Source organism: Vidua macroura, chromosome 5, assembly GCF_024509145.1.
Source record: "Vidua macroura isolate BioBank_ID:100142 chromosome 5, ASM2450914v1, whole genome shotgun sequence".
Classification (NCBI taxonomy): Eukaryota; Metazoa; Chordata; class Aves; order Passeriformes; family Viduidae; genus Vidua; species Vidua macroura.
In genome coordinates, this window is record NC_071575.1 from 59,790,887 (window position 1) to 59,816,287 (window position 25,401).

Genomic DNA, 25,401 nt, shown 5'->3' on the forward strand with positions numbered 1-25,401 from the left:
AATTCATGCTATGATTTAAAGAAACAAAGAAGGCTTGTGCCAGTTTGTATGTTCAGAGCTGTGTAGTCAGTGTTATCAGCTCTTCACAAGCACCTGTATAGTAACTTCAGCAAATTAAACATCAAAACTTTAAAAAAAATAAAAGAAAGAGACTCACTGAAAAGGACGTTGCAATATATGTCAAAGGTGAAACATACTGATGGCAACATACTGACCACAACCACAAATAACAACTGCTTTCTCAGAAGCTAAACACATCTTAGCAAGCACAGGAAACTCTGGGCTCATAAGAACAAAAATAGTTTTGCTTAATGGTTAAATTACCCCATGGCAGTGGAACGATGCCCTGCTTGTGCCATGCCAGTGGGGCCTCTAGCAGTGCCTGCTGGGCCAGATTCCTTCTGAGGGCTGGGACCACGGGCCAGCTCCCAGAAAAGGGACTTTGGGTCTGTCACCTCCAAGCTAGAAGAGGCAATAAATGGCCTGCTTTATTAGGGAGAAGCACTAATACTCTCCTTAACTTGTAGGATTTAAGGATGTCTTTCTGAAGCCCATTTGTATGTTTAGTTTTGATTCTGTCAAGGATCCAGATGCTAGGGTGGCAGAATTCTCACAGAATAGTTAGACCTAAAAACATTTTTCTAATGTGAACAAGCATATTTCAGTAAGCACCCAATGAGGTACAAGCTGACACCAAGATGACTACAATGATCTGGATCAGGAGTACTTGTCTCCTCTTCTGAAAGGTCTGTACGTGCACCTGACATCAGTTCAGTCCCAGATGGTCTTATATTGTCTGGTGTTACATCTGTGAAGACACTGAGAGTCATGCTACAATTGTAAATATTAATCTGCCTCCTTTCGACTGAGAAGGGTGATCACACACATTTCTGTGATTTATCTCCCATTACTCTCAAACAGAACTGCAAATAATACTTTATCTCAAAACAAGGGAAATGGATCTTAGCCCCTGATTGAGCTTCTGGATAAAGAGTAGACCAAGCAACCTTCTTAATTTCACAAATTAAAAAAAAAAAAAAAAAAAAAAAAAAAAGGCAACAGAAGGAAAACAAAACACTTGATATCTCTTAACAGCAACAGCAACAAATGATGAGATTTTTCTGTCTCCTACTATCTCCTATTACCATTTGTTTCGTTTAATTGTTTGTTGGTTTTTTGGTTTTTGTTTTTTTATTCCAGTGCATGAGAAAGATCCTTCAGCCAAAAAAAGATTGAGATGGAAGAAGCAGGTTGCAACAGAGTGCTGTACTTTTGTGCTCCACATAACCTTCCCAGGAAACCTCTCTTTGGTGGAAATGGATCAGTGACATCCAATTTTTGCAGTAGCAAGAAACTCAGGTCTTTTTAGCAGCATTTACAGAAGTTCTTGTTGAGAAACTCCTCAAATTCCCAAAAACAGAGTCAGAGAAGAGGACATATTTGCATGGAAAGTATATCTTTCTCTTATAAGCTCAAACTGGTCTTTCATTAGATTTTCCCAAGACTTCCAAGTCTCCCTATACCTCCCAAACCCTGCATCTGTGCTTAATGAAATAATTTGAAGGATGTACTTGAAGAAAGTATGGCATTGTTCCTCTTCTTTTTGCATTTTTTGAGGCCATAAACTGAAGTAATTACAGATGAGCCACGTTCATATGACAATATATTCCAGATAGACGGCAAATTAGGGTGCACTTAAATCAATGACTCCATTTTATTCCTGATACTAAGAAGGCAAAACCAGAAGAACAAATTACTTCTTTTTGCAAGGTTGATAATGGAAATTAATCTACATCTACTCCCACCTCAACTGCCAGCAGCAGCTACATTTCAATAGAAGGGGAAAACTGACAGATTAGCAAGAGAGACATGCAGAAAAATACTGCAGATAATTTTTTTAACACGAATTTAAGTTAGTAATATCTTAGTAATAGAATAAATAGCCATCTATCTTCTTTCAAACCAATTTTTCATATGTGCATTACGCATTAAACAATATTTCCTGTAGGCTGAAGCAACAGGAAGGAAGGCAGGGTATTAACTTTGTATTTAAATTACCTCACAGATGCTTAAATATTGTAGTGGTGAAGGCTAGATCAAAGTTTCTCATGTTTAGACTACCTATTAAAAACCAGTAGAGAGAGAGAAATTATTAGCTAAAAGATGGGTTTTAGAGAAAGATGCCTGAATGTTACTCAAAGTTATTGAACAAAATGGCTGGAAGGAAAAAGCACTATGCGTTCAGAACTGAAAAATAAAAACTCCAAAAATAGAACTAAAGCTAAAATGATGACTGGGTCTAGTACTAAAGAGACTCATGAAGAAACAGATCGATAAAGCTACCGGATCCTAACTTCTCAATTTCAGTAAAAATTAGGCATAACTGGGGACAAAAAAATAAACTTCTCCCTCTGTTTAGTATCATCAATTATTAAGAATATACAACTTTCAAAACTCATTCATGATGAAAAAATAGGTTTATTACAATGGTAGAAAATATTTTGTTTGAAGTCTTAATAAAATTCTGATAGATGTCTATAGCACATATTGTAATTGTTTCTGACTACAAGTGTGATGAGTATCACAAACATTGTTTTGGAAGAGAATAAGAAATCTCAAGACAATTCCAGCCCTCTATTAGACAGACTTTTTCTCATATTAACCATTGTTAAAACAGTAGGAATACTTAAACATATTTATTAGATTTTAGACATTAATTTCCAAGATATTAAATAGCAAAAATTCTTGATCAACACTTGTTTCAAAGACTTGTGGTACTAGTCTGCATTTTTTAGCAAAGGCAATTACTGGCCCAAAGATGGAGTTCTTCAGCATCAACAAAAAGTGTGACAGCTTCAGAGAGAGGATCTAAAAGGGAACAATCGCAGTGGTAAAAATAATGGGAAACAAATTCAGGGGTAAAAATAATGACAAACAAACCAGATCAGCAGAGTGACCATATATATTCATACGTGAGGTCATCCAAAAAAGGCCACAGCAAAGCTGTCATGGACAGCTTGAGTTCAAGTTAACCCATGTCCTGCAAAAGTTAGAAATCTCTTACAACCCATGGCATTGAATTTTGGTTTTCAGAATCAGAAATGGGAAATCACACCAAGAATTTCAGCCTGTGTGCTTGGGCAGGCAAGTCTGAATGCTTATGCTTGGTTCCAGCTAGTATTCATCCCAACCAAGAATTCAGTACATCTTTTATTTATAGTCTACACTGAGGCTTTGCAAGGAATGTTTTCTTTCCAGTGTTGGGCAAGGATTTCTTTTCTTCCTATCTGGTATGCTTTACAATGGACATTTCTGCTAAAAAGGTATAATATGAAAACATTACCACTATTTATAAAAACATGTTTGACATCTACATCACAGGGATTCAGAAGGAATTGATGCTGTTATAAAAATCTTTATACAAGTAGGATGGTATCTGGAACAACTGAGCAGGAAAGATCATGTTACTTCTCCTTTCAAAATCTATTTTATACAGCAATTTTCTAGACCACCCATTCAGGAAGTCTTCATAATATTTACTAATTGTCCCTTTTAGCCCAGCTTTACAGAAACCACTGCAGTCACATAACTGAAACTGTATGTGTAAGACAGCTATTCTCATTATCAGCCTTTACCTGCTCAAGCCCTCAGCTTCAAGTTCTTGACCTGATGATTTTTTTCTTAATCTCATTAAGCAATTTAAGAGTCAAACACATAAGTGAAAAACACTTTCTGTTGTTACAGCATGCTTTTTACAACTCTACCTTCCATTATGCAGAGTGTTATAGCACAATAAGGCAAGGCAGATTAAATTAAAATTTGGATCTTTTTTTATTGTTCTATTCTCTATAATTTCCGTATTTTATCTGTGGTCCACAAATTACTTTTCTGAGCAGCAATGCTAAAAGGATGCTGTTTATGGAAAGGATGGCAAACTGCCATATGGCTGTTGTACAGTTCATTCTGAAGATACCTTGTACCTACAATCTGCATTTTCCTCCTATGCACTTCAGGCACCCTTGCTCATCTCCATCCCCCTTCATTTCAGACCTTCCACATTTTTGTATGACATGGTATCACTGGAAATGCTGAATGAGGCACTGGACATTTGATTACCATCATCTTTTTGATGTAACCCCAAAACTGTGTGTCTTCTGGGTTACTTGCTGCATTGATATAAATCTGGATTCGTGTATTACACTGCCTAGAAACTGCAAATAGAAATTCTCTGTGAGTACTTCTGCTATTTTTATCACTAAGTGCACAAAAAATTGAAACAGAGCTCCTCACATTTTTTAATGAAAAACCAAATTAACAAACATGATGCTTTTCTACAAGGAAAAGTGTAATAACGCCAGTCAATTAGAAATGTAAAAAATGAAGATGAAACAAAGCACACTCAAAGCCAAAATTCACCCTCTTCAACAAATTCTTGTTTAGTACTATGAGTGCAAACTGATCTACAGACCAAAAAAATGTATTCCATAAAGAAAAAGATTAAATAAACCCCAAGTTTGTAATTACTTGTCATGATCAAAACATCCTGTTCCATGCAACAAATGGGTGATCATTCCTACCCAGCATGTGGAAGGGTTAGCCTAAAAGGGTTCCATGAACGGATAAGGGGTTTCAGTATAAAACCCCAATATAAAGCTATCTAGACTTACCAGTATCATCATCCAATGTCCCAAAGAAAAGGGGAAAAAAATGTATTTTTCCTTTAGAATTCTCATAAGAATACCTTCAAACAATACCCTAATTGATGGATGTTTATGGCAATATCTACTTATAGACAAGCTTATTTCTTTTGACAGGTTTATCTAACATGTAGTAATTAATGTATACACAGAGTTCATCTTTTATGCACCCACATCCATAAAACAAGCAACAATATCAAACAGACTGATGATAAATGTATCATCCTGGTAAAATCACCTCTTCTTCCAATTTATGTATGTCAAGACCTATTTCAGAAGCAGAGAACACTGGGCCATTTTTAATGTCTCTTTCTCAAACTCTTCTCCCTCCTTCATTCACTTTTTAAAAATTGCTAACCTTTTTAAAGCATAGAACTTCTGTATAATTACATTCACTTGAAGCTCATAATAGGAATTCAAACCTAGGTTGGTAATAGTTACACTACAGCGTGACTTTAAGGCATTTCCATTAAAATAATAGTTGATGAAATAACCACTGTGACTTGTATTAAGCATTACAAGTAGGGACATTTCACCCTGTCTGTCATGTACTGTTCAACATTTCATTTCTTCATCAGCAACATCTTGGCTCTCTTAGCCATGAAGATGGCAGCTGTACCCATGTGCCTGTTGATCTTCATAACGACCACTACCATTATTTTTTAAAACAGAAAATGGTTGAAACCAAACTGGATCCTCCTTAAAAAACCTGAGTTGAAATTTTCATTAAAATGCAAGTGTTGCAAGGCTCCAGTCATGATAATATGAGAGATGACCATGTCAAAACATTTAATAGATCTCTCAGCATCAGATGACCAAATTCACATTGACCACTGATTTTAGTTATGCTCACATTTGTGCTCTTCTGAAATATATTTATAAGCCAAACAGAATTTCAGTAGAAAATTCAGGACATAAATTTGGGACAGCAGGGCTATAGCTGGGTAGAAAAATAAGGGCAAAGAATTTCATGTGCTTTCTCACATGTGCTGTCTATTCTTTTATCTATCTCCCCCTTCCTCTTGTTTTTACCTTTATATTTTCCTTACCACACACTGACTCTTTTTCTTCCTCCATATCCTGCCTTCCACCTTGTTTCATTACTGTCCCAACAAATGAAATTTCCCAATCTAGAGGTCATCTTTGATATTTGAAAACCAGAAGTGCAGCAGCAGCCTATACCTCAACTAATCTGTACCTTGTGACCTGAATGTGTGATTTCCAAACCATATGTTCCAGATTTACAGGAGCAGCTAAGGCCAGTAAGTCTGAAGAGATTTGACTGTTTAGGTACATTTCATGCAGACTGAGGGAACTGGACAGAACCAGAGAACATAATGCAATACTTTTACATAACAGACGTGGGATATGAGATTTACAGGTATTAAACCAAGCTTAACTTCCTGACAGATGCAAGAAACACCTCTGTGCAGGTTACAAGCACTAGGTCATTATGCTGTAGGAGTACTTTCTAAAAACACACACTCTCTTAATGTCCAGAGATTAATCTTTATTCTCTTCACCAAGCAGGGAAATAAACTGGTTTTTTACATTCACTTAAACACATAAACAGGAATAAACACAGGGAACAAAAAATACAAGGTTTCTTTGGGAAACTGAAATGAAGTCAACAAGTGAAACAATATTCCTAGAGAGTTCCTGAGGAATCAAGTTTTCCTTTGAAACAGACATGATACAAGCAAGAAATTGAGCATTGCTGTGCAAATGTTAGTACTGACATTGCTTATAGGTTATAATTCATAATGCAATCACTACAAACCCATGCCAGCAAAATTTTATGTCTTCCTATACATCCTGAATTAATGCTGTTCTCTTTTTCCAAGCTGAACAGTCAGCCAAAATTATCTCCACATTGTTGTTTTAGCGAAAAAGAAGCTGAAGACAAATTCAAATATTTTTGGTATAGTTCTACTATCTTTTTGTCCATAGGTCTTTGGAATATTCTCCTGCTTCTCTTCAATACTTTAACAAACTTCAACAAAGTATTAGCTAGTAGAGATACTTCCACTCATGCATGCTTAATTTTGAGCAGGGATGTATAAGTACTTTTGAGTGGAGACTGCTATAATTTCAACTAAATTATTAATATAAACATACTTATTTTTTTTTAAATGGCTGTATCAAAAGTATTCCTTTCATCTACAGCCACAAGTAGATACATGTCTGAAAGGGAATCATAATCCTACCAACAAAGGCTACTAAAAGGTACATATTACAACTTCACATTTCTAGTTGCTTGTAATTTTGTCAAACTAAGTTTTTTTGATGACAAATCTCCCAACTTGAATAAAACACGTGTGTCAGATTAAAAAAAGAAACCCAAACCATCTACAAACAACTGCCAACTTGCTTGGGTTTACTCTCTAAAATAACTGTTAGCAGAAAGAAAATATTTTCATTTGCTCCTGTCAAAACTACTGGAAACTATTATTTCAAAAATCTGATTTTTTTTTTTTTTTTTTTTTAAGATTTACAGCAAGGATAGAAAGCTTTATGGTTCTGTGACGGTGTACACTAATAGAGAATAGCAGCCAGTAACCAACCCCTGACCAAGGCCCACTGGACCAGCAAGGCACCAAATTCTTGCAGCTGGAATTCTTTTCCCTTACAGAATCCATCTTCTTCCCAAACACCCACCCTGAACACTTAATTTACACTTAAGTTACTCTCCAAATGACAGCAGGCATAGTCTAGAAAATTGCAAGGAGATATGGCCCAAAGCCTTGCAAGGAGTACTCCAACAATGCCATGCTCCCAAGGAACTGGTCTGTGGCTGGAAACTTGTCTCTATTCTAAATTGCATCCACCCCAGCCTGGGTCCAAATGGGTTTGTCCTTATAACCATAAAAATAATGCTTTCTTTTGTTCTGTATTTCAAAAGAGTGACCGTAGAAATCACTAAAACTTCATTTCTAAGTTTGGCTAAGTACATATCAGATGGTAGTGATTTCAGCCACTATCCATCATACCACAGATTTTAGTTTGAATATACACATTTATAAGAAAATCACGCTTTTCTATACTGCCCCTGATTTAAGGATATCCACTACAACTTGTATGTATTTTTATATTGCTCCCTTGTCCTTACTGACCCCTTCCACTGCTCTAATCTACCCATTATGTACACATGACACAAATGTAGTTGCATGCAGTTTTTTTCTTGCTTCTACAATTTACCTATTAATTCAAAATTTCTATGAACAGTACATCTGTAAGCACTTCAGACTGAATAAATGAATTAAAATAAAGACATGCCTTTAAAATTAGTATCATAAGGTAGAATATGTATGTTTTACCTAAACAGTGATTTCATATTATTTAGGCACAATCAGTGGGTTAAGCTGAGATAGACATGCATTTTCTCGCTCAAGTTTTTAAAGAAGGAACCCAAAGCAACCAACACACCAACAGAAGCACACAGGGGAGGAGAGGGACAGCTGTAGTATTTTCCTGTTAAAATACACCACTATCTGAAAAAGATACCAAAACAAACTGAAGTAAAACAAAACAAAAGAAAAATAAACAGAGGCTATGTTGTGCCAAATGATACATACAGCACTATAATTTCTGACTTTAAAGAACAGCAATGTTACCTCAAAAAACTCTTCTACTAATTCATATTAAGGCTAGATGAAATACAAATTTTTATCTATGGCAAATATTTTAAAACAACAGTTACAAATTACATAGGTTATTGCCCATCAACATAACTTGCAAATCAACACGTAAGTGGTAAAGTCAGAAGAAAAGTATAGTCACTGTAAAAAGAACAAATAATTTACTGAGCATTTTCAAATTTTGCAGACACAATATAATAAATCTTAATATGCCCTTCAGACCTGCTAAAAGTTAGACAAATTTTCTAAAACAGAGTTCATTTTTATGTATATTTCCTATTCAATTTAGTGTCTGCTATTTGTTTGAGTAGGAATTAGTGGTTGTAACTGATTAATGCCAATAAACCCATGTAGAACAATTAAATATTTAAAAAAAAAACCAAACAAATGAATCAACTAGAAAACCTGAAAAACATTCCCAAATTAAACCATGTGTTCCAAAGAGGATAATCTAAATGCTCTGAACATAAAGAATGTCATTTCTGAGGTCACCTTAACTCCAGGTGCCAATTCAAACCTATAACACCAATACAACAAAGTTCTCCTTCCAGACAAGGTAACTGCTTTTACCTTTATGTGATTTCTGCAGCTGAGGTAATGGACACAGCAGAGACCTGAATAGAGTTTAATTCAAGGTTCACATATAACTCTTAATCCTGAGTACAGGGTTTTTTTTCTTTTTAACACAGCTTATGCCTCAGCTCATCATTTCTGAAATAGGATAATGCTCATGTACCTTCCAAAATACATTTCAAGGACAAAACTAATATTGACAAAGAGTTCAACTGCAGTGCTTGTAGGTATTTAGAAACATTTGGCAGGGAAAAAAATAGGTTTGGAGCATTTACAGTGAAAGCTCAACAATGTTCTGATTGAATTAATTAAGGAATACTGTCAGTTTGATATTTCAAATGTACGGCTTTAGCAGAGGAAAGATACCACCACCAGGTCTGACCTCCTTCACAGAGGTTTTCATTTTATATTTGCTTATCAACTTTTCAAATTTATTGTCCTCTCCTGAGGATGCAAACAGGACAAATTTGCTATACAGAAGAAGTCTAATAATTCATAAAGGTAAAAAAATTTAAAACTTTCCCCCAAACTTCAGTTCTTGAGAATTGCTACTTCTAGAAACAGAAAGCAAAAGTATAGAAGAAACATGCTTTTAAACTGGTATCTAAACCCATTAAAAAAATATTTGAGTACAAGCCTTTATGCCTCTAGTTATTAACAAGAGGCTGAGTGGATGCATTGTCATGTTACCTTAGAAGAATATATTCAGGGCAGACATAAAATTTGAATTTAAAATACACACTCCTGCACAATGTACACATAGACAAGCACACTATTAGTAATCATTTACCATGAGTTACTTCTTATTAACCTTCACGTGGCTTCGCAAATATTTTCATTTTTTGTTTCTTTTAATAAATAATTATTTGAACAGACAGAATTTACAAACCATAATACAATTAAACATTCAAAATATATTAGGCTTAAAAATGTGGTATTTTAAAGGGTTTTTGTCAAACAAGTAAATCAATTCGTCAAACTAAGAGATTCTAGCATGTCCCTTAATGAGAATATTGACAATAATAGCTTTTTCTCTTCACAATCACAACAAAAAGACTGTCAAAAGAATCTTGATTACTGGTATTCATTCAAAAAGCTTAGAAAGCTTCTTAGAGCACCCTGTAAAGTTACACGTATGTTACACATACATATTAATAAATAAAACTACTTTTCTGCACTTCCCTCCATACAACATTCCAGTTTTCCATTTACCAATGAGATTGCTTGGTGTTCGAATAATTAATGTTTGAAAGACCACATCTAGTATGCGGGAAATAAGATAATAATTTTTTTCTTCCACATTTTGACCATTTCAGTTTACAAAGACAGCAAATTGTCAAATTTCTACTGATCTCACATAATCAGCATTACAGTTTTAAATTGCCAGATAAATCTGCAGAACCTGATTGACAGATTCAATTTCTCATTAAATACATGTGGGTATAGCTGCAAAGAACAGATGAAAAGAATGGCGACTGTCTTATGGGGTAACACAAAGCATTTTGAAAACTTAACCACTTCTTAAACACCTACTTGTTTATCTGCATTTCCTGATGAAATACACATAACACATCATTTCAAAACCTGCACGGAAATTCAACTAGCAAACAACTGCCTTCCTTACTCTGCTAAGTGAATCTACCTCCAGCACGACTGGGAGGGACGACTGCTTTGATGATCTGATGAGATACACTTCAAGCTATCCTCAAAAAAATAAGATAAAGATGCTTGGATGCTTTCCTCTTCTCCATCTAACCTTATTGACTGACCCTTCAGTCAGCCTGCTCATGACACAAAGACAAAGCACTGTGCATCCTTCAGAGGCAGCTCCTGCCCGTCCCATAACCCACACCAGCAGAAGGATTGACACAGTTTCTAAATAAAACCTGTCAGCCACACAAAGATAAGGTGCCATTAGCTGCGTGTAGATCGGTGTTACTTTCAAACACAAAGATACTGCAAATGTTCTTTGCTGTCACAGCAACACTTGTTCCACAGGCCCTTCTAAATGCAGAATATTTCACTCTGGCTTTCAGGAAGAAATTATGTTTTAAATTGTGCTCTACTTTCTAAAACACATATAAGTACATCTACGCAAAACGCTTAATCAAGTGTGTGAATACAGTAACATGTCCATGAGAGGTGTTTTCTAAGGTAGACATGCCCTTGCACTAATTACGGAATGCAGATCTGCTCCTATAGAAAGGAAACCTATAGATAGATCTTCGCTAGACTATTACAGGCTCATACGCTACAAGCGATGCAGCTGGTGATACCTGTATGCCAAACACCAGCACCGCGAACACCAGGGGAAAGCCCGGGAGGTTAAAGTTTGCCGCGGGATACGGGAAACCTCCCGCGGGCTCCGCTCTTTGGCGTCAGCGCAGGCGGTCTCTGCCCGCGGTGCCGCCGCTGCCCGTGTCCGCGCACCGAGGCCGGCGCGGTCCCGCCGCCCCCGCGACCCCCGGGGCTCCGCGCCCCGCGGGCGGCCCGGGCCGGGACCCCCATCCCCGCCGGCCGCGCACCTGAGCCCGGGCGGCCGTGGGAGCCCCCCCCGCGCCCCCACCCCCGGGCCCGGCGAGGCGGGGGAGCCTTACCCGGGAACTGCTGCGGCGGCGGCGGCGGCGGCGGCTGCTCGTCCTCGCCGCTCTCGGAGTCGGTCTGCATGGGCTCCTCGGCGAAGTTGACCCCGCGGGCGTCGGGGGGGCCCCGGCGCGAAGGCTGAGTGCCCCTGTCATGGCCGGTGCCCGCTTTGCGGCCGCTCGGCTCCTTCTCCGCCGCCGCCTTGGCCGTCGCCTCCTCCTTGAGGCGCCCGAAGTACTGGAGGGCAAACTCCAGCAGGTCCCCGGGCTGGCTCCGCAGCACCTCTACCGTGAAGCCCTGCAGCAGCTCCGTCAGCCCCGCCGGGATGGAGATGCTCATGCCGGGGCCGGCCGGGGGGGCGCAGCCCGGCCAGGAAGGGGGAGGGTGAGGGGAAGGGGAGAGGAGAAGGAGGAGGAGGAGGAGGAGGAGAAGAAGGGGGGGGAAGAGCCCAGGGCCGGGGGTCGGCGGCCCGGGGGACGAGGCGCGCCCGGCAGATCGCCCGTGGGCAGCGGGAAGGGGCGGGCGGCGGCGCAGGTGGGAGCGGGCGGGGGGCGGGCCCGCGGGGGGCAGCGGCTCTGGCTGCCTCGGCGGCGGCGCCTCCTCCCCCCGCGCCGGGGGAACCTCGCGCACATGTGACCCGGGAAACCATGACAACCTCCCGCCGGGGACTGCGGCCGCCGCGCCCCGCCCGCCTCAGCGCGGAGCCGGCGGCGCGGCGCGGAGGGGACAGCGGGCAGGGCAGGGCATCTCTGCCCCTCGCACGGGCTGCCCTGCCGGGGCTCGGCCACGCCGGGCACCGCTGCCCCCGCCACCCCCGGGCTGCCGGGGACCCGAACCTTGAGTGCTTTCTCCCTGCGGGGGTGTCCAGGCATCCGCCCCGCGACCAGCGGGGATTCCCGATGAGCGGACACGTCCCCGCTCAGGGAAGGACCGCAGTGCCTGTAGCACTTCATAGCTGGTTACTGCTGTGTTATTTCACGGCCATGCACCACCTTAAAGCTCTTCTCCACATCATTCATACGCATAGATGTGCTGTCGATTTACATTCATCTATATTATTTAGGATGGGAGGGGTGATGTGGTGCAAGCAAGAACATCCTGTTTGTCAGCTGGTTGTTTAAGGTCCACGAAAAATTTAGCTGGAGAAAGAAGCAATTGTTTAAAAATGGGGGAAGAAGTCCAATTTAAACACTGCTGAGTGCCAACGCTCAGCATAGACGCTCTTCCAAGCCATGCAGAGACTACTTAGCACAGTGTTAAGTGGGTGCTGCTTGTCATCACCAGGAAGCTTAAATGTTTTAAGTAGAGTAAGTAGCAATTACGGGTGCCATGTTTTTCAATGCTTCACTAAATTCCTTCTTGAAAGTGAGGTCCGTGGAATGGATGAAAACTGCAGCACCCGCCCCGGTTTGTTAGCACCTCTGAACATTGGCCAACGTTTTGGGGTTCCAGAAAGATCTGCTGGAGTCTTCTTTTTATGCATCAAGCAAATTAACTGCTAAAACCTCTAAGCCTGCGACAACATGGCTGTTTGATAATTGATTTCATTAAACATTCAGCATTCCTCAAATGGCCTTGCAACGAGCTTCATAAGGGCTTAGGGTAAGATAAGCAGTCAAGTGTGAGTTTGCAGTAGCAAGATACTGAAAGACCTGACCTCGAAAAAATAAGGTGACAGCAAAATACAGCAATCTCTGTGACACTTTTCACACAGATAGGGATATCAAAGCCAGTTTTAAGTTGAATTCATTTCCAAATTGAACCCAGTTCTGGTTGTGTATGTATTTTCAAATGGAGCTTGGTTCACAAATTGGATCTTTAGTGTTGCAGACCAGGTAAATTAGCGAAGTGAGTAAACCATGCCTGCGTGGGTGATACCGCTGCCCTGTAACAGGCAGGAGACACCTCTGCTAGCTGAGCTGTGGAATACCTTCGGGCAACATCTTGTGGCTTCTTTTTACGCTGCAGACCGTTATAAAGTACTTTTTTGAAGTTAAATTCACTGTTGTTTAGCACTGTCCTGCTTGAGGAACCTCTTCAAAGTCAAGCTAAGTCATCTGGGGGCAGACCACGGGTTCTCTCTGGACTGCAGAAGATTGCTCTGTCGTCAGGCTCTAAGAACTGCTGCAGTGTCCAGGGGGCTGCCAGCACACCCCCACTCCATGCCATGATGCAGAGCTGGCATGCCCTGGCCACAGCTGCCTGCTGGAAGCACTGCTGCTGCAGCATGCAGCCACATACATTAAAATGGCTGAGAATCAGGTGCAGCAGGAGAGCTGAGACCTGTACATCATGGACAGGTGCATAGCTTAGTCGCTCTGGAGGGTGGCTTACCTAGAAATGCCAGATTGGCTCATTCACAAGTTTGGGAGCTTAAAAACTTTCTCACACCACTCATAGGACTGATCTGTTTGTCACCAAGCTGAGACATACCTAAGCTTTGAGGAAGCTCCCAGGAAGAGAAGTGTTAGTAATTAGTGCCTTCCAGGCACTAGGTGTCCTGTGAGCATACAATATTCCATTTAATGGAGTCTTCCAGGATTAGAAGAGTTGTCATCTCTGAGGTTTTCTCATACCCAGACAAGGCAGTCTTTTTTTCTAGGAATTTACCAGCAGCATACTCTCTTTTGCCATCTAATCAAGGACTCCCCTAGTTTGTCAGAGACTCTCATCCTCCCAGATTTAAAATGAGATCACTCCTCTGAAGACATCCTCAAGAGCCAGCCTTTGATGTTTTTATGCAAAACTCAGATAATTTGAATAAGAGATTCCTAAGTGGCAGAACTCTAAAAAAATGCTTCTTCCTAAAAAAGGTTTCAAAACAGCCCAAAACACTTGTGTCTGGTGAAACTTACCTTGAGGTTTGTGTATCTCAAAGGATGGCAGCAAACTTTGTAGTTCAAGTTGGTGTCATCTAGTTTCTTTAGATGCTTTCTGTTCCAAAGACCTTATATTGATATTTAAATTGCTTTTAAATCCTCATAAGGAGGACAGCTGTCAAAAATATGTGTTATGTCTAGCAGAGTGAACAGTTAGATAGTGAGAGTATTGGTTCACACCTCTCCAATGAGTTTCATTAGTTACTACTAATTTTTGTGTGCCATCTAGTTCAGCTGTAAATATCTTCTTAAAAAGAAAGAGAATTTACAACCTACAGAAATCCTTCTGTACTGAAAAAGGATAGGCAGAATATTCGCCTCACAGTTCCCAAGGAAATAACATAAAGACCTTGTTATGTCCTTTCTTCCTAGCCGATAGATGCCCTTTTCATAACATACTGCTAACCTGCTTTGCATGTCGTCCTTGTCCCTTCACCTGGTTTGCAGCAGTGAAAAACTAGGTGATTAGAGCTAACAGGTGAGAAATAGCAGTTGTCTCCCACAGGACAATTCCAGACAGATGCTTCAGACAGTGGTTGGGAATACCACTTGTCAGAGCTCAGAGAATGAGATATTTTCTGATCACATGGGGGACAATGAACAGAGTGCAGAACAGATGAGTGTCAGACTTTCAGGCTTTGTCTTTACCAGGGTCAATGCAAATTTAGTAAATGTAGTAAACTTGACCTAACAAAGTCCATCCAACATCCAACTACAAGCCTGTTTTTTTCTGCCAGTTATCGATGTTTTGCCTGATAAGAATATTTTTCTCCAGTCCTTCCCAAGACCTGCTCAGAACAACCATCTCCCGATGAACCCCGGCTAAGTCTGCAATGCTGTAGGTGGTGTACAGAGGGGCAGAAGTGTGCACTTAACATCGGGGGTGTAAGCCAGGGTAAAGCCCTTTCTCCCCTGAGGAAAGCAACTTTAGCAAGCACACCAATGGAGTACCAGCTTTTAAATCCTGCCCTTTGTTACCTCGTGTCAGGCAAGAGGGACTATTATTACCGTGTCCTTGGACCGGCTGCAGAGCTAGCCCAGAAAGAAGAGATCCTGATCTCATCATCTGTAACAGTCTGTCTCAATTTGGCAACCTAGTAATTTACACAGTGGTTCTCCATGGAAAGAGTTCATATTGTACTGGAGAAACACATGGCAAAGCCAGGCCCTCTGCCTAATGCAGGATAGTAGGAAAAGACTCACATTTGTGTTTGGGAGATGTTACTCCCTAAATTTCCTGTGTTTAGAAGATCATTGATTTGTGATATCTCAAATCTTTTGTCCAGGCTTTTGAAATTTTAAGTGAAGATGCACTTTGCATACTGCACACCGAAAAAGCTGCTGCTCAGAATGCATCTTCAAATCCCAACATGCTTTATGCTTCAAAATCTCATCAGCTATACGATAATGTTTTCTACTCCTGGCTCTTGACTGAGCAATAGCTGGTTTGTGAGTTTAGAACAACCACAGTTCATAAGAATAATCGTGTACCAATTTCTGATCTTCCAAAATACCTTTAAAATATTACATGTATTGACTTTTTTTTTTCTCTCCTTTTCAGGTCCTTCTAGCTTAGTAGGCAAATCTTGCTCACAGAATATTTTAACTGTTTTTAATAGCAATCATTCAGCAATGAATTTTCCAGCAATAACAAAACTTGCAGTTGTGTAGATCCATAGTTTCACTTTTCTGTTCTCATTCAAATGATATGTCACCATTATTGTATTACAAAATCCATTACCAAGCCCAAATCTATTTTTCAGAAAAATATTCAGTTCTATAAACAATATAAGAAACTAATGCCTGTAATGTGTGAATCAAGTTCTAACATAGTCCCCATGACTCTTCCTTCAATTGAATCTCCTCCATCTCATACTTTTACTCTGCCTGTGTTTATTGTTCTGTGGATTCAAACCCCTTAACTCCTCCACTGCCTACTGTAAATCTAGAATGGCAAGAACCAAGTAGCCATTTACATACTTAAGTAAAATTGTTATTTATGCCAATGAGGGTTTTCCCTGAGTAAACAGAAAGGCCAAGTTCGAAACATGGGTGGAAGGAATCCACCTGAAGAAACAGAATAGCAGCAAAGCAGTGTAAATGAAACAGCCCCTGCCACTTTCAGTACCAATTCACAATCAGTTTCACCAGATACACAGTTTGAGGAGTTTCCTCATACAAAATGGCACCTGCTAACCCAGGAACAAGTGTTCATTTCCTCTCCCTTGTATCACCTTTTACGCACTTGTAGTGCTAAGTAGTCAGTGAAATTGTATGCCTGATTAGTGCTGAGGTGAATCATCATGCTCTCAGGGAGAAGAGAGCAGAAGTCATGGCTCAAGAGGAGGAGTATCAGATTATCAGCAATTCAAATTCTAGTTGGCTTATGTTGGTCCTGAATCCAAGTGTTCCATCCACCTCATCTACTGAGATAATATGTTCAAAAGAAATGCAGAGTATCACATATTCTATCTAACCTCAAGTCCCTTGCTTTTTCACTCACCCTAGTCCTTTTTAACCCCAAACTGTGTTTTCCAGGGAGTATGAGCTTTGTGACTTATTACAAGTTCTGTTTACAAGTGTTACTATTCAGTAAATGAACAGCTGTTGATTTCCATTGAAATCTGTTGTTTGTTGTCCTTGATATTCAGAAACTACAGGATACTGTCTCTTAGAAAAGTGCTCCTTTTTATGTGCCTCAATTTAAGCTCTCATAATCACCTGTAATTTCAGAAAAATGTGACTAGAGTTTCTAAAGTCAATATAGCGAGTACTGAATTTGTCATTAAAAGTAAACCTTCTCATTTTAAGAGCATTGAAATAAAATGAAAGTGTAGATGTAGTAGACTTCATCTATTTTGAGGATCTTATTTCGTTTGATGCCCTACACTTTTTATAAAAATGGCACTATACACTGTCAAGACAACCTGTTAAATGGCTAACAGAGACATCTCTCCAAATAGCTAACAACAGAAGATCACCATCAGATGGAGAAGTTCCCCAAGAATTGACAGTAGGCTTCTTCTGTTCAACACCTCCTGCAATCACATGGTAGCAAGTATAAATGTTGCTGATATAACTTCCAGATGACAAAAACCCAGTTGAACAGTGATATCTCTGAGCTCAGGGAAGCATGGAATGGTCTGGATGACTTGTCAATTCAAAGAAAATCGTACTCTACAAGCTCCTTATTATGTCTTTGATTTTAGAAGAAAGAGGTTTCTACAGAATGGAAGGACTCTATCTTGGAAGGCAGTGCTCCTAAAAGAGTTTGGTGATCAGAATGGAAAAACAGCTTTACTCCAATTTCTGGTGTAATTCTGTAGACAAATGAGATTTTTGCTTGTTTCAAGAGGGAGATCAAAAATAGGAGTGGGAGACCTTCCGTCTATAAAGCACTCCTGAGACCAGTAAAAAAAAGTACAGATATAGTGTTCATATATTCAAAAGAATATGGAGAAATGGAGATGTGCAGAAAAGAGACATAGGAATTATCCATAAGCTGAAGGAAATGTCTTGAGGTGAAAAGACTGGGAGAATTCTCAATGTTTATCTACGCACTTGTTACCATGCTCAGTAGAAGAGGCTTATATGATCTAAGAGATGAAGGATATGAGTCTGTATAGTCTAGTAGCACATTTATGGGAAAGAATAACATCAGTCTTGCTTATCAGAGATGGCTCAACATCTTGGAAAATCAAACTCTTTCATGTCACTAGAGGAGCACACAAACACCCAAAGATGCAGAAATTCTTAGATCGTCTGAAATATGAAGCACTAGTGAAAAAATCATAATACATATGTGTTTTTGAAAACTTACAGTCACTGCCGTGGATGCTTGGGTTTTATTTAAATGAAAAAAAAAAATGATAGTGAATGGATAGTTTTGCTTCAGTTTCCTTGAGGGAGCTGGGGAATCTGATAATTTTTGAAAAATGTACTTTCTCCCTGCAAATCTTCTGCTATTAGTCCTGAGCTTAGATCTGAAGTCTTCAGATCATCTACTTTGTGGCAAAAACTGGGAGAAAATGAGTAGAAAGAGCTGATGGAAAACAACGCTATAATTCCATGCCTTGAGTTTCTCATTAACTGTCAGTGTTCCTAAAAATAGTCATTAAGAGAATTTGCTTCAGTTTCTTGGGACCTAATTTCCAGAAGAAGGGAGTCAGACCTGTGGAGTCTGGAAGTGATATCTTCTAAGGAAGAGGCAACTTTTCCAGTGAACATGAACTGTTGAGCTTTTGGTTTGGCTTATTTTTTGGTTTTGTGGGTTTAGATTTTATTGTGTGGGGTTGTTCCGGTTTGTCTGTTTTGTTGTTTTGTCTTGTTTTTGTTTTTCTCTGGTAGATTTAATTGTTACTCATTATATTCTTGAGGAAATTATTAGTTATTTTTGGCAAGAAGAATAAAGCTTCTGTGCAAGTATTAGTTAAAGAGGGCACCAGCTGAAATATTTTCTTTGATTTCAGCTCTAATGTAGAGGTAATGTTCCTGCAGACTTTTGTCCTGCTGAAAACTGAAAATAGCATTAGTGAGTAAAACCGCACTCTGACCCTAACATGTTTCTCAGTGTGGGTGTCTCTGCACACCTACACACAGCTGGGCTTGGGTGGGTACTGCTGGATTGTATGACAGATGCTTTAGTGTCCCAAAGCCATCAGCCAAGATGGGTTCAGGTGTCTTACAGCCTAGTCTATAAGGAAAGACATGTGCCTGTAGTTGGAACAGCTGCATTTGAGAGAACAACCTTAATTCAAACTAGCAGATCTTAAAGGACAAATGTGAATTTGTCAGAGCTGTGCACTGGAGTGTCAAGCCTCCAGTTTGTCTCAGGATAATTTGGCTATACAAACTTGTGGATGTGCATTTGATTAAAAAATAATCAAAATATAATGACCTTTACAGATTCTGGAAAAGACTGTGTTTTTATCTCTCTATAATTGTATCTGTGTGCATGTATAAATAAACACACGTGCATTTGTCTCTATATGACATTACTGTTTCTCTTATGGCAGAATCTAAAGATCCCATTATATTACTCTGTCTATGACTGCAGTGCAAGTATCTTAACACAGTTGACTTGCAGTGAATTAAGACTGGCTATTTAGTGTAGACTTATGGATCATCAAAGAAAGTGTGTGATTATTTTTTATACTTTTATAAAAAACAGAAATATTTACATTTTTAAAATAAAATTGCACCACATTTTCAATATTCCAACATTAGCCCCAGGAATGGAATATAAACTGTGCCAGACATGCATTCCCATGAGTTTTTTATCATTGTTTTCTACACAATCTATTTTTATTCAGTTCTATGGGAAATGCACACACTGTGCAGTTGCCAGAATGTAATTTCCCAATGCCCCTTATTTATTTCAAAGTATGCTTTTTTTGGATTCAAGTGCTTTTGCAACAGCACTTTTTCATGTTTTGTCATGTAAGTACTCCTTGCTCATACTGAACCCATTTGGTGAGGACAGTTGTTGCATATGTGCAGCTGGAAGAGCAGCCACATAAACTAGCAGAAGCCTCCCACACTGGCCATAACAGTTGGTTCTCCTTCCTATTTCAGGGTCTTCCATTATTCATGTTCACTCCACCTGAGGACTGCATGCAGGGAACTGGGGGCAGAATTCTTGCTTTGTTCAGATTCTGCTGCATGTATCAGAGCCCAGTGGTTGCTGGGGAGATGGTGATGGCCTGCTGAAATCCCTCTCTTTGGGCCTACCTGGCAGGACAATTTGGAGGCTGCCCAAATCCACAGCATGTTAACCCTCAGGGACCATCTAGGAGCTGGGACTAGCCAAAATGCACCCAACTTCAGACTGATTTACAACACAACCAGTGCCTAAGGAGCAACAGAGAGGTTCAAGCTGATGATGTACAAGAGAATAGATTTGGCTATGGAATGTGCCCCAAAAGGACAACTTACCTCCTTAAGGACATGGTCCTTAGTCAATATGTCCACTAAAATTTGCATGGTGCTTTCCAGGTCAGCATAATTTTCTGTCCTAAGGTCACTTTCACTTGATAGAGTTTTTTCTCTCATTTACTCATTTTTGTGTTAAAATCAGCTTGACAATGTCTTTACATCCCCACAAACCATCCCGTTAGATCATTGCCATAAGACCTAGTCAAGGACTCATGTTCAGACACAACTGCAGCTCTACAACAGTCCTTTATAAAGTGCTAAAGACACTTCTGCATATAAATAGGGCACCACAGAAGAAGACCTCTCCAAAACTTCCTTGCAGTGCTGTTTAAAGGAAACTTTAATGTGTGCCCCAACCCTGACTCATCTTCAGTACAACATCACAGACCCTGCACCATAACATCTGCATAAATGCCCTACTCTCACAGTGCTCTGTGAGATATAGACTTCAAACAAATAGGGAAAGGAAGAAATGTTGCTAAAGACACTTCTGCATATAAATAGGGCACCACAGAAGAAGACCTCTCCAAAACTTCCTTGCAGTGCTGTTTAAAGGAAACTTTAATGTGTGCCCCAACCCTGACTCATCTTCAGTACAACATCACAGACCCTGCACCATAACATCTGCATAAATGCCCTACTCTCACAGTGCTCTGTGAGATATAGACTTCAAACAAATAGGGAAAGGAAGAAATGTTGTCTTGAGGCCACACACTGAGGTCAGTAGTCCTTCCTACTTCTGCTATATCTGCCTCAATTTATACCTGGTAGCTCAAATGTGAGTTTTTTTCCTGGAGGTTTGGCCTGACTCCTCACAGAGAGGGTTGGTAACCCCTTGTGAACATATAGCAAGGATCCGGGGTCAGGGTGCTTTCCTTGCCCTGTGAATTTCTCCACCATCCTCCTGCCATCTAGATGGTGGCACAACGTTCTCCTACTAGAACTTGGACAAGAAGCAGATGGGTTTGGTAGCAGCTGGCAAGGCACATGGACTACTGAGACACAGGAAGGTGAGAAGGTTCTCCGGGGGTCTGAGCTCATGGCTACATCGTGAAACCGCGGTCCATTGCTGTGGCCATGAGTCAGGGAGAAAGGCTGCAAGGTTACAAATGTTACACAATTTCTTTAACAAGTCTCCTCCGATGTCTCCATTGCCTAGGCCTTTTAATTGGCAATGGCAACAGGCGAAAAGTAGCCTTCTGACAACCTCACAGCCTTCCAGAGCCCTGTAACTCATGAAGGAGAGACAAATATTTTGAAATTGGGCGCCTGTGAGGAGCCAAATTTCCATGAAGTTGCATGGAAGGAGAGCCTCTCAAACTGGCAGTCTCAAAAGAAGCTTCCTGTCTAGATGGTTCCACAGACTTCATTGTGACAAAAGCATCTTTCCCTGAAAGGTCAAGGACTCCCATCAAGGAAAGGGACACTGCTGCCCTTCCAGTCAGCCTTCAAAGTAATTATTTACAAAGATCATCTACCAAGTCAATTGATAACAAGATAAATCTACATTATGCATAAACTGCAGAATGCATCCTTCTTCCCAAAGCAAAAACAAAAGGAAAAAGAAGTCAGTATAATCAATAATGCAAGGGCTATAAGCTTGTCCCTGGTAGCATGTCTGGGCTGTCAGATATTTCTGAGTTTTGGACTCTCAGAATAAGACAAGTCTTTTTTTCTCACAATTTGTATAGATTGTCATGAGCAATTGGATAAAGAATCCTAAGATCCCTGGGCTCATATGGGTCTGTGCAGACAGGACAGCTTACAGATCAATATGGATCTGCATGCTTCTCAAAATCATATCTTCTCATTTTCCTGAGTTCTCATCAGCATGTGTGTTTAAAATCCACATTTCTCTGGTAGCCTCACTGTAAACATTCTAAATATTCCTAAAACAGGCCACTAGGGCAGAAACACTAGCAGAACTTCAAAACAGCAGATCTGCCCTTTCCATAGGAAAGAAAGGGAAGTGTAACTGCCCCAGAACTATCACTCTGAAAGGTAAGAGTCACTCATGAAGCAACCCTCTGGCTATCTGTAATAACTAGGTATTTGTTTTGATATTCTTTTTATGATGGTGATGACGAAGTAATGTAACAGGAATGCAGACACAGAAGTGTGGGGATCTTTGGATGAGAAAATTCCCCTTGACCAATCATTTTTCTGACAGGACCAGTCATCTTTCAAAGTCCTCAGCTTTTTATCCTTTCCTTCTCCAGAAAGACTGCAATATGGATACTTCACCCTGAACAGAAATAGAAGAGGAAGATGCAGACAGCAGATAGACTCTTTTACTTACATTACAGAGCCAGATTGTCCTGTGGGAGCTGGCAGCAAGGTCCAGCTGATCTTATCCTTATTTTAAAATAGGATAATGATTATGGAGAACACAGAGAGATTCTCAGTATGTGATCAGTGCCACACCACTTCCCTGGCCAGTTTCCAGCATGATACTCATCAGGCTGAGATCTTTTACTTAATCCATAAAGTGCTAGCCTAGTTTTATGGTCCTCTCCATGGAATCAATTTCACATGGATTAAGATACATGGAGAAGACCAGTCATCACTGCAGCTGGGCTGGCAGGGAAGGAACACAAGTTGGGGTTGCACTGGTCTCCTTGACTGTCCTAGGAATGTCCAGATAAAGCACATCTGCAAATCTGTTCTGTGCTTACAGAAATGAGACAGGTCTTTGTGAATGTCCACCATTTCTTGCTCTTTCAACACAGATGCAGGGAGAAGGGAGCACCATAACACATCAAGAAGAAGGGCTGACTCCTTGCAGACCTTTTCTTTGCCTGCACCTCTGTGTGTCACATATCTGATGTCAGTAGCACTGCTCCCTGCTTGACATTGGCCAAGCTGGATGGCAGGTCTGGGGGTAGGAACAGGGAGGGAGGGCAGAGGAGGGCAAGCAGACAGCAGCATGCTGGCTCTCCTGAGACAAAAAGACATCATATCCCAGCAGGGGCCATCCTGCAGAACTGCAGTGAATCCTGTCCTGGGCTCTAAAGTGCCCAGATGCAAAGGAAATATGGGGTTCTTAGTAACTAAGATTTTTCATGTCTAATAGCCAAAGGGCAGTGAACTTTCTGCATGGAGATGCTCTCAGTGACATCTCTGTGTCAGCCACTTCACCCTGTTTTGTATCTTCTGCAAACCTGCTGAGCCTTCCCTCTGTCCCACCATCCAAGCCATTAACACAGGGTGACCCCTGGGGTGTGTCACTGGTGACAGTAGCCAAGTTAAAGGAACAGGTAAGGATTTTATGCCTGAGAGGGTTTAATTTCTGCTGATCAGTATACAGAGATGTAAGAAGAGTTCTTCTAAAGGTTTATGTAAGGGTGTACTTTATTGGAGATAGACTAATAAGTGTTAGAGTTTATTTTGAAATGTCCATTATTTAAAAATATCTACTACTTAGTAAAGCATGAAACATTATTTCATTTCAAATATGTGCAGCATTTTAAGACTTGGACTTTTAAAACATGTAGATATTTTAAAATAACTCCACTGTGTAAACAGATCCTTGCTTAATAGTGCAATGTCTTGTAAACATTCTAAATAATTTAATTGATGGCTTTTATTTTCTTTCTCTGTCTCAACCATTGGCATTCTTCAGTTTAGATGTCAACATTTCTATGCCTGGAAGCTGGAGAATAAAAATAGTTATGCTCTAAAAAAGGAGCAATGCTGAGGGTGAAAGGTCCTGATCTTGCAAGTTCTTGCTCACATGGAAACTCAGTGGCACTACTTGGGTGAGGAGGAATTACTCATCCAGCAGAAATTACAAAATGAGGCTAAGCTTTGCTACTAAAATGGTAATAACTCAAAGAAGGAAAAGATTATTCACTCTCTGATGAAACAGAAGGAGCCTGACTGTACAAATCTGAGAGGTTTAAAGAACCAACTAGGGCTGAAACTCACTGGAAATCAGTTTTGAAAACAGATGAGAACCTCCTGCTAAGCTGTTAGACTGCAGTGATGTTTCAACAACTGGGATTTTTTTAGGGTTTTTGTATTGAACGCAGATGAGCTACAGGGATTTCAGGTCTATTTGGAAGCCAACTATGTATTCATGTCAATACTAATAATGCCGTGGGCTAGACAGAAAGCTTGAAAACTATTTGTTTACATAAATAAAAACCAGTGCATTTTTGGAGTTACTTCATTCTGTGGCCTTAAAAGGAGTGTTCTTGGCCCAATAAGATGACCTTATCCTTAGAAAAATAATATTTTATGTCAGAAATGTCTTTATTTCCTGACACAGCAGGAGAGAAAAGCCACTTTTATTCCAAGGAATCCAGCTCATTCATATGAAACGTAAAGAGAATGAACACATCATGACACCACAATACTGATTGTCTGACTCTTGAGATAAGGGTGAGTGCCTAATGGCTGTTTTCCAAACAAAGAGCACTCAGTTAAGAACCAGGGTACATGTCAAGAAGGTCTTAAAGGGGAACATTACTCACATAGCTCAAGAGTAGTTAAAGAATATTAAATAGTCCACAGAACTCTATCTCTTCTTTCGCTGCAACAAGTACAGGGGAAAAAATTCCGCAAATCTATAAATCTTCTATTCTCTAGCTCTTTCCTACCTGGACCACCACATTCTCTTATTCTGAGCACCTCTATGCTGATCTTCAACTGAAATTTGACAGAAATGGCAGCAGCCCACTTCCAGAATTCAGGGACAGTCCAGTTGGTGTGACAAGTCCCTGCATGAGGTCTCTGCCACACCTGGAGTTTCAAAACCATTTCCAGCAAAAGGCATTTACCACTGTGGAAGGTTCATAATTCTTGATTCTTCAAAACATCTCAACTAATGTAATTTAAGCTAGTAGTTCTCAGCCTGCAAACAGGCACTTAAACTTTTCAATTGCCCTTTGCTCCTTTAAAGATATTTCTGATTTTCCCTCTGAGAGATGATGATCCCATGAGTAATTAAACAACTTCTTAACTTTCTTCTCTGCTGTTTGTGGCAGACACTCCCAGCTGTAGGTTGGAAATGAAAAAACTTACCCAGTGCAAAGCCCTTAGCATATCTTGGTAGTTCTCCCATGGAGAAGGTAATGGGCAATACAGTTGCCTTTC

General features: G+C 40.2%; 1 protein-coding gene across 1 annotated transcript in view; it reads right to left on the reverse strand.

Annotated features, from left to right (window-relative positions):
- Positions 1 to 11,907, reverse strand: part of PRKAR2B (protein kinase cAMP-dependent type II regulatory subunit beta) — a 73,841-nt gene extending 61,934 nt beyond the window's left edge. Inside the window, exon 1 of the mRNA XM_053978247.1 lies at positions 11,506 to 11,907. Within this exon, the coding sequence (XP_053834222.1) occupies positions 11,506 to 11,830 (325 nt within the window). The 5' untranslated portion in view covers positions 11,831 to 11,907. The remainder of the gene's footprint in view (positions 1 to 11,505) is intronic.
- Positions 11,908 to 25,401: the final 13,494 nt, after the last annotated feature.